The sequence below is a fragment of the Lepidochelys kempii genome, chromosome 3, assembly GCF_965140265.1.
Source record: "Lepidochelys kempii isolate rLepKem1 chromosome 3, rLepKem1.hap2, whole genome shotgun sequence".
Taxonomy (NCBI): domain Eukaryota; kingdom Metazoa; phylum Chordata; order Testudines; family Cheloniidae; genus Lepidochelys; species Lepidochelys kempii.
Window position 1 is genome coordinate 49,751,567 of NC_133258.1, and position 14,850 is coordinate 49,766,416.

The 14,850-nt window shown below is 39.7% G+C and overlaps 1 protein-coding gene across 9 annotated transcripts in view; it reads left to right on the top strand.

The window, feature by feature from the left end:
* Positions 1 to 14,850, top strand: part of LOC140908681 (isoaspartyl peptidase/L-asparaginase-like) — a 240,900-nt gene that overhangs the window by 51,643 nt on the left and 174,407 nt on the right. For all 9 annotated transcript variants that reach the window (XR_012157954.1, XR_012157952.1, XR_012157953.1 and 6 more), the window contains exon 3: positions 12,177 to 12,319. Coding sequence is in view for 6 of the 9 variants with exons in the window: in XM_073336339.1 (XP_073192440.1) it covers positions 12,177 to 12,319 (143 nt within the window). In the remaining 3 variants the exon portion in view is untranslated. The remainder of the gene's footprint in view (positions 1 to 12,176; positions 12,320 to 14,850) is intronic.

Sequence of the window (14,850 nt, forward strand, 5' to 3'; positions counted from 1 at the left end):
TGCTAGCCCTGCCTGCATTTATGGATCCTCACAGCTTTTCCTTGGCCAGCTACAAGGGTACTTTCTCAAAGACAATTCCCACCCCTTTTCTGTAGCAGCTGAGACTGTATTCTGAGCAGTCCCTCTGTCTCTTACCTTTTAAAACCATCAATATCTCCCTTCTGCAAACAGGAGTTCCCATTCAGACCTCCCTTTGGGTCTGGGTTTGTCTCTCAGGCCTCTTGTCTTTTGGATAGCCAGACCTTCCTTTCCTCAAGCAGGAGTTCCCACACAGCCCTCTTCCTGGAGCCAGTTTTTGTGTCTCAGAATCTTGCACTGGAATAGTCAGCTTCCTTCAGCTGAACACCCTTTCTTATTAGCCTTTCAATCTGGAGAGTTCAGTGGCTCATCCTTCTCTTGTCAGTGTCTGCCCTCCCTGCAAGGGAGGGAGGCAGCCTTTATGCTAACCCTTTTCTCCAAAATTTTCAACCCTGAATGGTTGGGGAAGAAGGGAGCCTTGTTCTGCCCACTCTGCCAGGCTCCTAATCCCAGGCCTTTAAAGAAACAGGACCTATCTTTCTCCCAATCTCTGATTATTCCTGGGACCGCTTTTTCTCTAGCCGTATTCTCCACAGGTCCTCATATAATCTTTATTGGGTCTTTCAAAATCCTTAAAGGGCCAAGTGAGTCGGTGGGGTGGGCTGAGCACTCGGCACTAGTACCCTTATGAGGAGGCCACCCTGTCACACTTGGTCTTAGTGGAACGTCCGGACTGTCTTGATGGCCAGATAGCCAATGAGTTTCCTTCATATTAACTTCAAGAGGTTTCTATTAATGGGTAAGGCTGCATTAATAAGGGAATCTGGGCTGGGTGACTCACATACAGCAATGTGGGAGCTCTTCACAAATCATGAAAAAAAATTAAGGAATTCCCAGGGATTGTTTGAGTGCTCAGAAATTTGGTAACCTGGATGCTCTATACGTCCTCAGATACTGAACCAGATAGACATCTACATGTATACACCTGCAATTGGTCAGCTCAGTCCATAGTAAAGGAGTGCTCCTGGATTCTTCAGTGACACTAAGCTATCACACAGCAGCATCTATGAGTAATGCCTACTATCTTTGGCTTGCTGGAAACTTCTGTTCCATCTTAACCGATGATGACCAGACCTCAGTTATGTATGCCTTTGTCATCTCCTGTCTGGAATACAGCAATGCTATATACCCTGGCATGGAGTCATCAGCCTTTAGGAAATTCACACTGTAGTCTCCTAACCAACACAAGCTACTGCAAGCACATCTGGCCTGTCCTCTGTTCTCTACACTGGCTTCCATAGAATATGGACTCAAGTTCAATGTCCTAGTCGTTATCTTTAAAGTGTTCAATGGCTTGATCCAGGCTATCTAAAAAATTACCAAAAACTCCAGGATCAGGAAGCATGGTTGACAGTTCTGCTTTTTGGGCACAATGGGACTCACAAGGTTTAAGCTTATCTGTGTAGTAAACTGAGTTTTCTCAGGGGCCAGTCTGAGACTATTTAATGAACTCCCACAAGAACTAAGGACCATCACAAACTTCTCCTTCTTCCTAAACCAAACACTACACTGAAAACAATTATCCCTCCTGACAAGAGGATGAGAGAGAGAGAGAGAGAGAGAGAGAGAGAGAGAACAAACCATGTGACTGATGCTTAATGGATTACTGGAAGGCACTCAGATATCACAGTGATAAGGGTTGTAGAAGAACCTATTTAGAATTATAATAGAATCTACAGTAGGGATAGATATGTCTAGCTCATCAGCTGCCTTTGAGCTTGCCCACTGTCTTTTGTATCTCTCTGAATGTGTATCTCTGACTTCCTGTACTAGCTAGCCATGGGTAACCTGGTGACTGTAACAAGCATCCTGTCTGTAAGAGAATAATAAACCCCAGAGAAGCAATGTCTGCCTCTTTTTAACCAGAGGATCAAGGACTGTTTCAGATAATAAATTTCCATAGGAGAACAGGATGTGGACTAGAGGCTAGCTTTAACACAAGACATGATGTTAACAAAGTGGTTTTCCATGGAAGGAAATGTTTTGGTTAAAAAGGAAACTTGTATACTGTAGAAAAGCAAATGAAGTGTGAATCCTATAATTCTAACAACAATTGGAGAGTTTTTTGTCAACCAGAAATATTTTAATGTCACTATAGATTCTGCGAACTTCAAACTAATGTCTAATCAGTCAATATCATCTTCCTAAATTATTTAGTAAATGCACAAAGATAGATCGTTTGATAATACCAGAAGCTCAGCAGTGGGTAAAATTGATTGAATGCACTTTGAGCATGAATAAAAGAGTTTATGATTTATTGACACTCTGCAGATTAATCTGAAGCCACACTGAGCAGTGAAGCAGAGTAGTAAGCTTGATTTGTAGGAACTTTAAGAACAATCTGACAGGAAGGAAAAGGAGTTTGATCATGCTTCTTGACATAAAGTATTTTTTGGTAGTTTCCAGTGATTTTGTAAAATGTTACATGTAAATGATGGAAATTGTTTTGTAATGAGTCCTTTAATGCAGTGCCTATTGTAGTTCCATTATTCAGTTTAAACTATGAAGCCTATCACTTTAAAAATACTAAAGAATGTATAGAAAATTGAAAAAAAATGAGTAATCCAGACTCACCATATACTATTATAAAATTGGTAGTCAAAGTGATATGTTAATAATTACTGTATATGGCTACTAATTGATCATTCATCACTGGTAATACAAATTAATTAGATTTAGCAATCTAACCCACTTTTTCAATTTTATGAACTCCATCTTTAAATTTTACCTTGTAATATTAAAGGAACTTAATCCTGACATGAACGTGAACTAAAAACTCACATCAAAACATCACTGAAATCTGGATTTGAATTTTGTAACTTTCCGATTCCATAGCTTTTCTTTCCAATTTTAATCCATCGATGTGTTTTGCTGTGAATGAGTCTGGATAAAAATTTGGATTATTTCTGTTCTGTCTACATAAATGGGGTTTAGATGACATTGAGAGATTTGTGTCAGTTTCCAGTGACTTTTAGATTTGAGTACTACATTCATCGAAAAATATACAAGGTAAATCCATCATAACAAGTAATATGGACATAGGGATCATGGGGGCAGTCACGCAGTAATAGTTATTAAGTGTTTGTGATAAAATATATTTTTAATCTTTCTATTTTGTTGTTGCATGAGTATGTGAGGCAGTATTGAAATAGTGATAGGTGAAAAGTTATCTTTAGAGAGGATATATATGAGATTCAACAAGAATATCTGGGATTTATTTATTGCGAATACATATTTCTTCACAAAGAGGGATTTCACAGAGCACGCATGAAGCTTCAAAATACCATGGCAAAAAGACCAACTCAATTCAATTTCTCTGAGCAAGTACCACACTATATAGACAATTAAGTCGTTTAGCTGGGTCTTGTAATTGAAAACAAAAGTTCTATTTGAAAATCCTGCAGAATATTTCCATTTGACAGATCATCTTGACAAATGTAATATTTTCATTCAGAATTTGGTGCTGTTCATTTGCATTATCAAATAATATAGAAGAAAACATTTTTAAATGGAAATATGGAATGCGTTTCGCATTTTCAGAATAGAATAACAGTTGCGAATTTGACACATGATATGTCATAACATGAACTTTATCTTTGCATAGCAATATCCACACAAAATATTAGTTTCATATCTGAATGCAGTCTACCAATGCAAGAAAAATAATGTATATTACACATGGTCACAATATATAACAGAGCAAAATCTCCAGATGTAGAAGGTAAGAATAAACAGGAACACTGTGGATAAGTTTCAAGGAGAATGATTGAACACAAGGAAACTCAGAGGCTCAGGGAGTAAGTCTGATTTTTATTACAAAGGTCAGGTGTCATAGGGCAGAGAGAAGAGACAAGTCTTGAAATAGGATTTTGAAAAAGTCAGGGAGTTAATTAAGCACAGAGAGGCTGTTCCAGATGATAGAGCAGCATGAAAGAAGAACATACCACCAACTGTGAAGAGACGAGAAGGGAAAACAAAAAGAACTGTGATATTTTAGGAGTATATATTGCAATCTTGAATATAAAACAGGTGAGGTCAGAAAACTAGAGTGTGAATCAAAGGAAAATCTTAATGTCTGGGGACCATATTCAGACCTTTTATAAGTGGGTGCAAGCCTGTTGACCTGAGTTTAGCTGTACTGCTCATACCATTTCTGAATTTGGCCTTTGGAGGAAGATTTTGTTTCTTGTTCTGAAAAAGACAGAAAGTTAAAGAGGATATTGGGAAATGGAATTTTACATTTCCATTTTTAAATACAGCAGAGAAAAGACATGACATTTTGTTTCTGAATTAATTGAAATTCAGGAGTGGGGACACAGAGACAACCACAGATAGCTGGCCAACTAATCTAAATATAGTGTCTATAGCACTTGCCATCTGATTGCAGGCACTGAAAATTGTACTTCTATGGTTCAGCCTCACTGGCTTGTCTTGAAATGAAATAGATTTTTTATGTTCTGGGAACTGGGGTTCAAATGATCTACTGTCTTCCCAAATGACTATTATTATTTACATAAGACAATAAAAATGGCCCTACTGGGTCAGACCAAAGGTCCATCTAGCCCAGTATCCTGTCTTCTGACAGTGGACAGTGCCAGGTGCCCCAGAGGGAATGAACAGAGCAGGTGATCATCAAGTGATCCATCCCCGTCACTCATTCTCAGCTTCTGGCAAAGAGAGGCTAGGTACACCATTCCTGCTCATCCTGGCTAATAGCCACTGATGGACCTATCCTCCATGAATTTATCGAGTTCTTTTTTTAACCCTGCTATGCTCTTGGCCTTCACAACATCCTCTAGCAAGGAATTCCACAGGTTGACTGTGTGCTGTGTGAAGAAATACTTCCTTTTATTTGTTTTAAACCTGCTGCCTATTAATTTCATTTGGTGATCCCTAGTTCTTGTGTTATGAGAAGTAGTAAACAACACTTCCTTATCTTCTTTCTCTAAACCAGTCATGATTTTATAGACCTCAATTATATCTCCCCTTAGCCGTCTCTTTTCCAAGCTGAAAAGTCCCAGTCTTATAAATCTTTCCTCTTACGGAAGCCGTTCCATACCCCTAATCATTTTTGTTGCCCTTTTCTGAACCTTTTCCAATTTCAATATATCTTTTTTGAGATGGAGCGACCACATCTGCACACAGTATTCAAGATGTGGGCGTACCATGGATTTATATAGCGGCAACATGATAGTTTCTGTCCTATTATCTATCCCTTTCTTAATTATTCCCACCATTCTGTTCACTTTTTTGACTGCCATTGCACATTGAGTGGATGTTTTCAGAGAACTATCCACAATGACTCCAAGATCTTTTTCTTGAGTGGTAACAGCTAATTTAGACCCCATCATTTTATATGTATAGTTGGGATTATGTTCTCCAATGTGCATTACTTTGCATTTATCCACATTAAGTTTCATCTACCATTTTGTTGCCCAGTCACCCAGTTTTGTGAGATCCTTTTGTAGCTCTTCGCAGTCTGCCTGGGTCTTAACTATCTTTAGTAATTTTGTATTATCTGCAATTTTTGCCACCTCACTGTTTATCCCTTTTTCCAGATCATTTATGAATATGTTGAATAGTACTGGTCAGAACAGACTCCTGGGGGACACCACTATTTACCTCTCTCCATTCTGAAAACGGACCATTTGTATCTACCCTTTGTTTCCTATTTTTTAACCAGTTACCGATCCATGAGAGCACCTTCCCTCTTATCCCGTGGCAGCTTACTTTGTGTAAGAGCCTTTGGTGAGGGACCTTGTCAAAGGCTTTTTGTCTTTTCAAGTGGCCAGAAATCTTTTAGATGCCTGCCAGACAAGTAAAAAACATGATCACAGGCCATAAAGTGCATACCATGTTTGACTGAGGTAATACTACAGTGTCTTAGCAGATAAGATTGGGGGGAAGAAGAGAAACACAAAAAGTAGACAATAAAATGACATGATTGCTCCATTAGGCACATACATCTTGATAGTTAATGATTTCGGTTCTTCTGAAATTATCAGCATTGCCCCGCCTCTGATGTGCAGCGAGTTATATCTAAAGGAGAAAGTATGAAAGGCTACATCCTTAGATTTCAGGCAGTCAGCACGAATAGCACTTAACAAATAATACTCCATAGAAAATATGAAATAAAAGCTCCATTACTAAAATATTAAGATTTTTCTGGTTTTGGAAAGCTTGTTAGAAAGAAAATTAATATTTAATATCATTTACAACCCCCCATTCTGAGAAATCAGGACCCAAGTTCTGTCTCACAAGCTGAGGTATGGTCAAACAGTCTTAAAGAGATGGAGAAAGCATGAGACTGCATTTTGGTCCGACTTTGTTTCCTTACGCCTAATCTTGTCCCCAAGCATCTTGTTTGGAGGACTACATCAGATGGTGAAGAGCTGTACAGAAAGAAAACAAGGCAGTCAGAAAGTGAGGAAAAGACCAAAACATTGAAGGAAATGGAGATTTGGGCATCGTCGGCATTGAATTTATACTCAAGGCTGAATTTAAAGTTAATGTGATTACTGCGGAGATAAAGGAATAAGGAGACATGCCTCGGGGACCTAATTCACCCCGGGTGTTCGCTACGTCCCACCACCCAACACAGATGTAATGAGGTCAAGTGGTGTCCGTATAAGATAAATAAGAACTACTAATTATTCCTCAGGTAAGGTTTTTAATGATTTTCGACTATAATAACAGCATAAAAAAAACAGAAAAAGAAAAAGCAAAGACCAATATTGGATAAGAATTCATACAAATGGCAAGTTATATTGGAGACAAGTACACGTAAAATTACTATTCATCAAAGAGCTAATGAATGACAACCGTACATGCATTTGTGTTGACAATTTATACTAAAGACAAGCACAAGTACATGTAAAGCTATTATACACCAAGAAGCTAGTGAACAACAACCTCACGTACACTCGTCCTGATAGGTTATACAGAAGACCCTGAAGACCAGCATATCATCCATCCTTTATCTATTGCTAGTTTTATCCTATAGTATCGATACAACTTGAGATCAATTCCGCTCGAGCACTCAGACTTCTTTACTCCATAGACTTACCCTGCATTCGTCCGAAAATACATTACCCTTCAGTCGGCCATTTTCCGCACTGGCCAGGTACAGACTGTCGAGAAGTGTACGTCCCTTCGGTTCAGGGGGTGTGGGCCAGGTACGTAGTATGCCCAAGACACACACTGGCTTTGTGCCTTCGATTTATCTGATCTGTTGGTCGTGTTTCAAAACAGATCAACCAATCAGGGTGGACCACATTGCTAATATGGTCAGTGTGGTTGCTCCAATTGTATAATTGATGCATACTTATCTCCTTATAGCCAATTGTCAGTTAATCATATAATTCAGGCCTATTTATCTTTTGTAGCCAATTGAGTTTTAAGTGTGGTTAATGTGGGTTTGCTTATTTCATAAGAGTCAGCAAAAAGTTGCCTGGTTGTAGCGCATCCTGACCACAAGTCTTAACTTCCTTTTGCAAAGCTTGCTTATTAGAGCTTCCAGAAGTTTGAGGCCTAACATTGACAGTACTTTTGTTCAGTTTAAGCTTGACAATACAGTTCTTCAAATTATTCACAATTACAATCATAGAGGTAGAGAAGAAGAATTGGTCAAAGAATAAGCACTTGAAGGCACTACGTGGAAATGTCACATGAAAGAGGAGTGTTTAATAACAATCACAAACAACTACAACAACAACCAACAGTAGTTGGAGAGGTAGAAATGAAAGCAGAACAGCTAAATGCCTGAGAAGTTCAGCAAACGATCCCACACTGGGAATGTCATGCTTAACAGTTGTAAAAGTAAGGTCACCCAAAGGTCAGGATGGATGATAAGGAGGAGTCCTAGTTAGAAAAGCCGAAAAGGTAATTAACTATGAATAGAAGAGCAATTTCAGTATGTTGGAAAGGGAGGAAGCAATCAAATAAGTTGGTTTAGAAGAGGTTTTTAGATATACAAGAACATCATTTTTTTCCAAGACCATACAAAGAGGGAACTCTGGAGATAAGCAAAACTAGTGGAGAATCTTACTACTCTTGAGACATCTGCAAACGTGATAAAAATACACACACATCTAAAGCACATGCTGTGCAACATCAGTCTCTGTACAATAAATTTGCTAAATTCCCTTTCTATCAGTAAACTGCAAAACCTATTAATACATTTCTTCCAACCCTCTTGCACCTTTTGATGCAATAATTTGGTCCCCACTGTAAAGGTTTCCATTTGCAACTATAACAATTTCTGGATATTCTGGGTAATCAGAAGAAAAGTTCATTCCCAGTCACCATTGGAGGGACAGGGAAAAGGTTAAAAAAATCCCACAAATGAAAACACAATGAAGTTACTGAGTTCCTTTTTCTAGCAACCTTTCAACTCTGGTTCATCTCCTTCTCTTTATGGTTCTCCACCAACTCTTTTCCCTAGCTTTCCATGAGACTGAATTCATCCTAAGTGCAGAGCTCTTCTCAAATCTTGGGAGCGGGAAGAGTGTATCTCCACAAACCTGCACCCCATAGCCTTGCCAATATTTACAGCAGCTGAAGGGCTGATACAGGAGGCAGCTGTTCCACCTCCTCAAGCTTTATACCAGTGGAGAGTTCATCTATGCAGGGGGAATTAATTGCTGGTAACCTTCAGGCAGAGTATGTCCACTTTGCACTGGCTCTGTGACTCAAAGGGTAAATCTACACTGTGCAGTAAGCCCAGGCTCTTACTTGGGTTTGGTCTCAAATCCCCCTTCCAGCCACACACAAATTACTATGATTTCAGTCATCACGCAGGACCTTGGTCTTAGGACCCTGCTTGGGGGATAGGTCAGAGCCCCAAGTCCCTCTGTGGCTTGAATGCAAGTCTTATAATTTTGCAGTGTGGACACAGATATAGCTGCAGACCTGAGTCAGAAAGTGAGTGTAGTGCAATATGAATGCTTTGGCACAGCTGTGAGACCTGGATCCAGCAATTGTAAGTCCAGATTTTCAATGCAGCATGGATACTCAGGTGTGGGCTTGGAAACATTGAGTCCACAAGCCCTGGTCCCACAGATGTTGGTTTACAGTGCAGTGTAAGCATTTCCAAAGTGGCCTGAGTTGACTGGAGAGCTGGCCCTGTATTTTTTAATCATGACCACCATCCTGTCCCCAGTTTCTTCCAATCCATGTGATCATTATTCAATACAAAGTTCACCAATAAAAGTAAATTTACCGAAGTGAAGATGGTAAAAAAAAATGTGGAAGAGGTCAGAATACCTGGAACAGTCAAAACTCTGACATGGCTTTTGGAGATGGTTGTGAATCCTGGCCACTGTGTGTAGACTGTAGTTTGGGACACAAGACAACAACCTGTATCCAGCTGCAGCACATCGTGAGAAGTGTGGGGGGACCAGAGTTTTCATCCTGTGAAAAATTTTGCATTTGGAATGTCATGTTTTAAAAAGTCAGTTTCAGCAGCCAGCTCCTTGGCTTCCTGGACAGCTCACCATCTGCCAACTTGCCCGCCTGTTAAGTGGACAGCCCTGGGAGCCTGCTGCCTGGGAAGCCAGGAAGCCCAAGGAGTTGGCTAGCTGAGTTAGTACTACCCAGGAAGCAGGACAGCTAGGAAGCCTGCAACCCAGGGATTCTGGCCATTTAGGTACTGGCCAGGTAAGTAGCCACCACTGACTGGGCAACCCACCCATCTGCAGGCAGACAGCTGGGGAGCTGTCCAGCCTGGGAGCCAGCTTCCCAGGTAGTCTGGAGAACCTAATAGTCCAGAAGCCTGCCAGGCGAGGAGCTGGGCAGCTGGGAGGACTTGCAGGAAACAGGTTAGCCTGCTTGCTGGGTTTCCATCAAAAGTTTATACAGAATCTAATTGACAGAAAGTTTTGATTCAGCAAATCAGCATTTACCAACACGAAACTGTTCTGCTGGGAAATTCTTGACTAGCTCTATTCAAGGTGGGTTAGCATTCAGAAGTTTATAGAGCACAAGGGACCTGGCTATTTTAAGCTCCTTTCCCAATTTTCACCCACAAAGAGTGGTGCCATTTGGTTTCTTGAAGCACTTCTTAGCATGAGTGTGGTTTTCTGAATTAGGGCTTCAGAGTTTACTTCTTCCTACTGTGGGAGTTGCATTCCATCCTGAAGTTCATGCTCTCTTGTCCATAGAGTTGGACCTCTTGTTTCAGGGATTAAGGCATTCTCACTAGAAACACTTGAGTCCTGGAATTTCCTCCCTCATGCATTCTGCCCAAGTCCAAGTTTGGTGATTATTATTTTTAAGGGTACAAGTCAAGATACTTTTTCTTAATGGCTTTTTCTTAATTTGTGCCCTTAGCCTGAGGGTATCCCATCAATAAGATAGGTGGCTGGTTTGTGCTAATTGCTAGACAGATGTTGATTTTAATGTCTGTAAAGTGCTCGGCTATCATGAACATAAATAGAATATCAACAACCCAAATAAACAGCTTCATTTGTACTTCTTCCTTAACTTTTATATTTTATTTCCCCCTTGTTGTTACATTGAAGTCCTTTGCTTAACTGCCCAGCTATGTCATGTACATCAAGTCTGGGAAGGATTTGTTTCTCCATTTAATGTTTTACTTATAGGAGTTACACGTTTATAGATACCAGCCCCTAGTGTTATGATACTATTTTAATTTAGAAGCAGATGACCGTTATTTCACTGTAAGCCTTTTCACAGATTTATTGAGTCATAAACCTGATGGTGCTTTAGGGATGCTTTCAAAGCAGAGAAATGAGAAACATTAGTAGGAATGTTTGAAAGAAAAGTGTTGCTGGATAGTCTAGAAGTTGTTTCAGGTTTGTAATAATTTTGGGGGTGAATCTGAGTGCTTATGCAAGTGACTGATAGTGTAGGTGCATGGCAGATTGTGTATATCTTCCACACAAGCTTTGCCAGTATATCCTGCCAGTACTCCTCAGTTCTGACAAAAAGAAAAATTGTGTATGCAGTAGTGTTGTAGCCACGTCAGCCCCATGATACTAGAGAGATAAGGTGTGTGAAGTAATATCTTTTGTTAGACCAACATCTGTTGGCGAGAGACACGAACATAATGGGAAAGTGAGTATGTTTCCCAGATCCAGAGAAGAGCTCTGTGTAAGCTTGAAAGCTTGTCTCTCTCACCAACAGAAGTTGGTCCAGTAAAAGATATTAACTCACTCATCTTTTCTCTCTAATAAAAAAAAAAAAAATCTTGACATTCCAATCTGGGCTTGCCATAAGCAAAGACTAACAATTGTGCCATGGTTTTCCAACATGGGAAAAATGCCCACTGCTGCCTAGATTGACCAAAATCACTACACATGTTAAAGGTTATGGCCCAATTGAAAATAATAATTAATAATAATAATACACCTCCTCCCTCACTATACAGTACTTTTTTCACTTACTAATAATATCTTTGTGGGAATTTTAGTAAGGCCCCATTTTACTGTTCATTTTGCTTTACACTGATTTTGCATCTTTATTTTTCCTATTTGGATAGAATTCTTCACAGCCATAATAGCCTGTTTGATAATGATTATGTGTGTGCTTCTGTGTTTAAACAATGCTGAAGGGGCTCTGAATCTACTCTTTTAAATGCCCCAAAAGCAGATAGCTTAGAAGCATATTAGAAATGCAAAGTGTTGAAACTTGACAATAGTAATCAGTTTTGCCTTGTCTCTAAAATAGTCATGTTTACCTCAGTAGTAAACATATTTCATGTATTATAAATATCTTCCTACATTACTAGAGTTGCTCTATGATCATCGATACTCTTATCTGATTACCTAAAATGTTGAGAAGGGACAACAGTCAATACCACTGGAAAAATGCAATGCCTAACAGGGTTTATGATTTTAGAAACAAGATAAAAGCTTTATGACTCAAAGAAAACAATCAAATGCTTTTTTTGTAGCCACAAGCATCATATTTACTTAAAGGATTGTGACTATAAAAGCAAATATCTCTTACAGGAAGCCAGGACAAAAGCTGTCAGAGAACAGGGTAGTAAATAGCTCTGAAATTGTTTTCTCTGCTTCATTTCAAAAGCTTAAGGCTAAGAATGTTTGACCTTTTACAAATGGAATGGTTTCCTGCAGGTCATGGTGCTGTACTGAATGCTGATGGTTATGTGGAACTTGATGCAATCATCATGAATGGTAAAACTCTTGCTGCTGGTGCAGTCTCCTGTATCAGGAACATTTCTAATCCGGTGGCGTTTGCTTGTTCAGTCTTGGAAAAGGTAGAGAACTTTTATTTTCTTCATCTGTGCAGTTTTAATTCTAATGTTTCTTGACAGGGGGACAAATAAGATTGTGTAATTGTTAAAAATGCTCCAGAAAATGTAAAGGGGTCAGGGAGAGAAATGTTAAGTTAAACAAACAAACAATCTAAGGTTTCAGAGGAACAGCCGTGTTAGTCTGTATTCGCAAAAAGAAAAGGAGTACTTGTGGCACCTTAGAGACTAACCAATTTATTTGAGCATGAGCTTTCGTGAGCTACAGCTCACTTCATCAGATGTTTACCGTGGAAACTGCAGCAGACTTTATATACACACAGAAATCATGAAACAATACCTCCTCCCACCCCACTGTCCTGCTGGTAATAGCTTATCTAAAGTGATCAACAGGTGGGCCATTTCCAGCACAAATCCAGGTTTTCTCACCCTCCACCCCCCCACACAAATTCACTCTCCTGCTGGTGCTAGCCCATCCAAAGTGACAACTCTTTACATAATCAAGTCGGGCTATTTCCTGCATAGATCAAGGTTTTCTCACATCCCCCCCACCCCCATACACACACAAACTCACTCTCCTGCTGGTAATAGCTCATCTAAACTGACCATTCTCCAGGTTTAAATCCAAGTTAAACCAGAACATCTGGGGGGGGGGGTAGGAAAAAACAAGAGGAAACAGGCTACCTTGCATAATGACTTAGCCACTCCCAGTCTCTATTTAAGCCTAAATTAATAGTATCCAATTTGCAAATGAATTCCAATTCAGCAGTTTCTCGCTGGAGTCTGGATTTGAAGTTTTTTTGTTTTAAGATAGCGACCTATCTTAAAACAAAAAAACTTCAAATCCAGACTCCAGCGAGAAACTGCTGAATTGGAATTCATTTGCAAATTGGATACTATTAATTTAGGCTTAAATAGAGACTGGGAGTGGCTAAGTCATTATGCAAGGTAGCCTGTTTCCTCTTGTTTTTTCCTACCCCCCCCCCCCCCCAGATGTTCTGGTTTAACTTGGATTTAAACCTGGAGAATGGTCAGTTTAGATGAGCTATTACCAGCAGGAGAGTGAGTTTGTGTGTGTATGGGGGTGGGGGGGATGTGAGAAAACCTTGATCTATGCAGGAAATAGCCCGACTTGATTATGTAAAGAGTTGTCACTTTGGATGGGCTAGCACCAGCAGGAGAGTGAATTTGTGTGGGGGGGTGGAGGGTGAGAAAACCTGGATTTGTGCTGGAAATGGCCCACCTGTTGATCACTTTAGATAAGCTATTACCAGCAGGACAGTGGGGTGGGAGGAGGTATTGTTTCATGATTTCTGTGTGTATATAAAGTCTGCTGCAGTTTCCACGGTAAACATCTGATGAAGTGAGCTGTAGCTCACGAAAGCTCATGCTCAAATAAATTGGTTAAACAATCTAATTAATCACATTTGTTGTCAGTCATTTGTCACCATGACAAATTAGTGAAATATGTAAGGTGTTTCAACTAAAAATAATATTTTTATTTTAGCATTAATAATTTAAAATTGTAATGAATTTTTTGCTGATTAAAGGCCAAATCTTTGTCCCACTGAGGTCAATGGAAGTTTTTCTGTTGACCTCAATGGGATCAGACTTGGCCTTAACTGTAGACAATTTTTATTTTTTGGTTTGTTAATATTTCCTATGTAAGCTAATGCTTTCTTCCATACTGCCCCTTATGCATGGAACTAATCCATTAAAGACATTACTTGTCTTCCTTCAAATTCCTCCTGCAGACTCACTCCTGCTGTGAAACCTACAAAAATCAGCCAGCTGATGATGACTAGGTTGTGCAACAGTTAAGGAAATATCTAACTATCTAGCGATTGATCGATTGATTGATCTATCTGCGTCATGACCCCTGTTAATCTCCCATTGCCACTAACCATGGCAGACACCAAATCTGACAATATGCACTGAGAACACAGGAGAAATAGACATAAATGTCATATACAGGGCACCTAAAGTCATCAGTTTCAATGTGGAAGGATTATTTGCAGAGAAGGCTGATGTTCTGTCTGGTATAAAAGCATATATCATGCTTGCAAGAAAGAGAGAGACAGCAGCCCCAAAAATCCCTAGCATGTATATTTCTGTGAACATAAAAAGCAACATCTGTGGCAGCACAATACTTGTACTGGACAAAAGACGGGTGAAAAACACTGCTGTGAAACACTGTGCTACAATGGAACTCATCATGGTTGAACTTGATAAAATAGCAGTAGTTTTTGCTTACAAGCCACCAGCTGAACAGTTGGCCTGGCCAGCCAACTTTCCCCTGTCAGAAAAACCATGCCTCATCATAGGGGTCTTCAATAGTGTCAACACCATCTGGGATACCCCAACAATGACAACAATAAGGAAGGATTTGAGAAGTGGGCAGCGCCAAACAACTTGATTTTGCTGTATGACTTCAGTGACAAATATATCTTCCAAAGCACATGATGGAACAAAGAGTACAATCCCAATGTACCCTTTGTTGTTCATCAAAATACAGGCAACTTCAAAAAGGAGGTCAT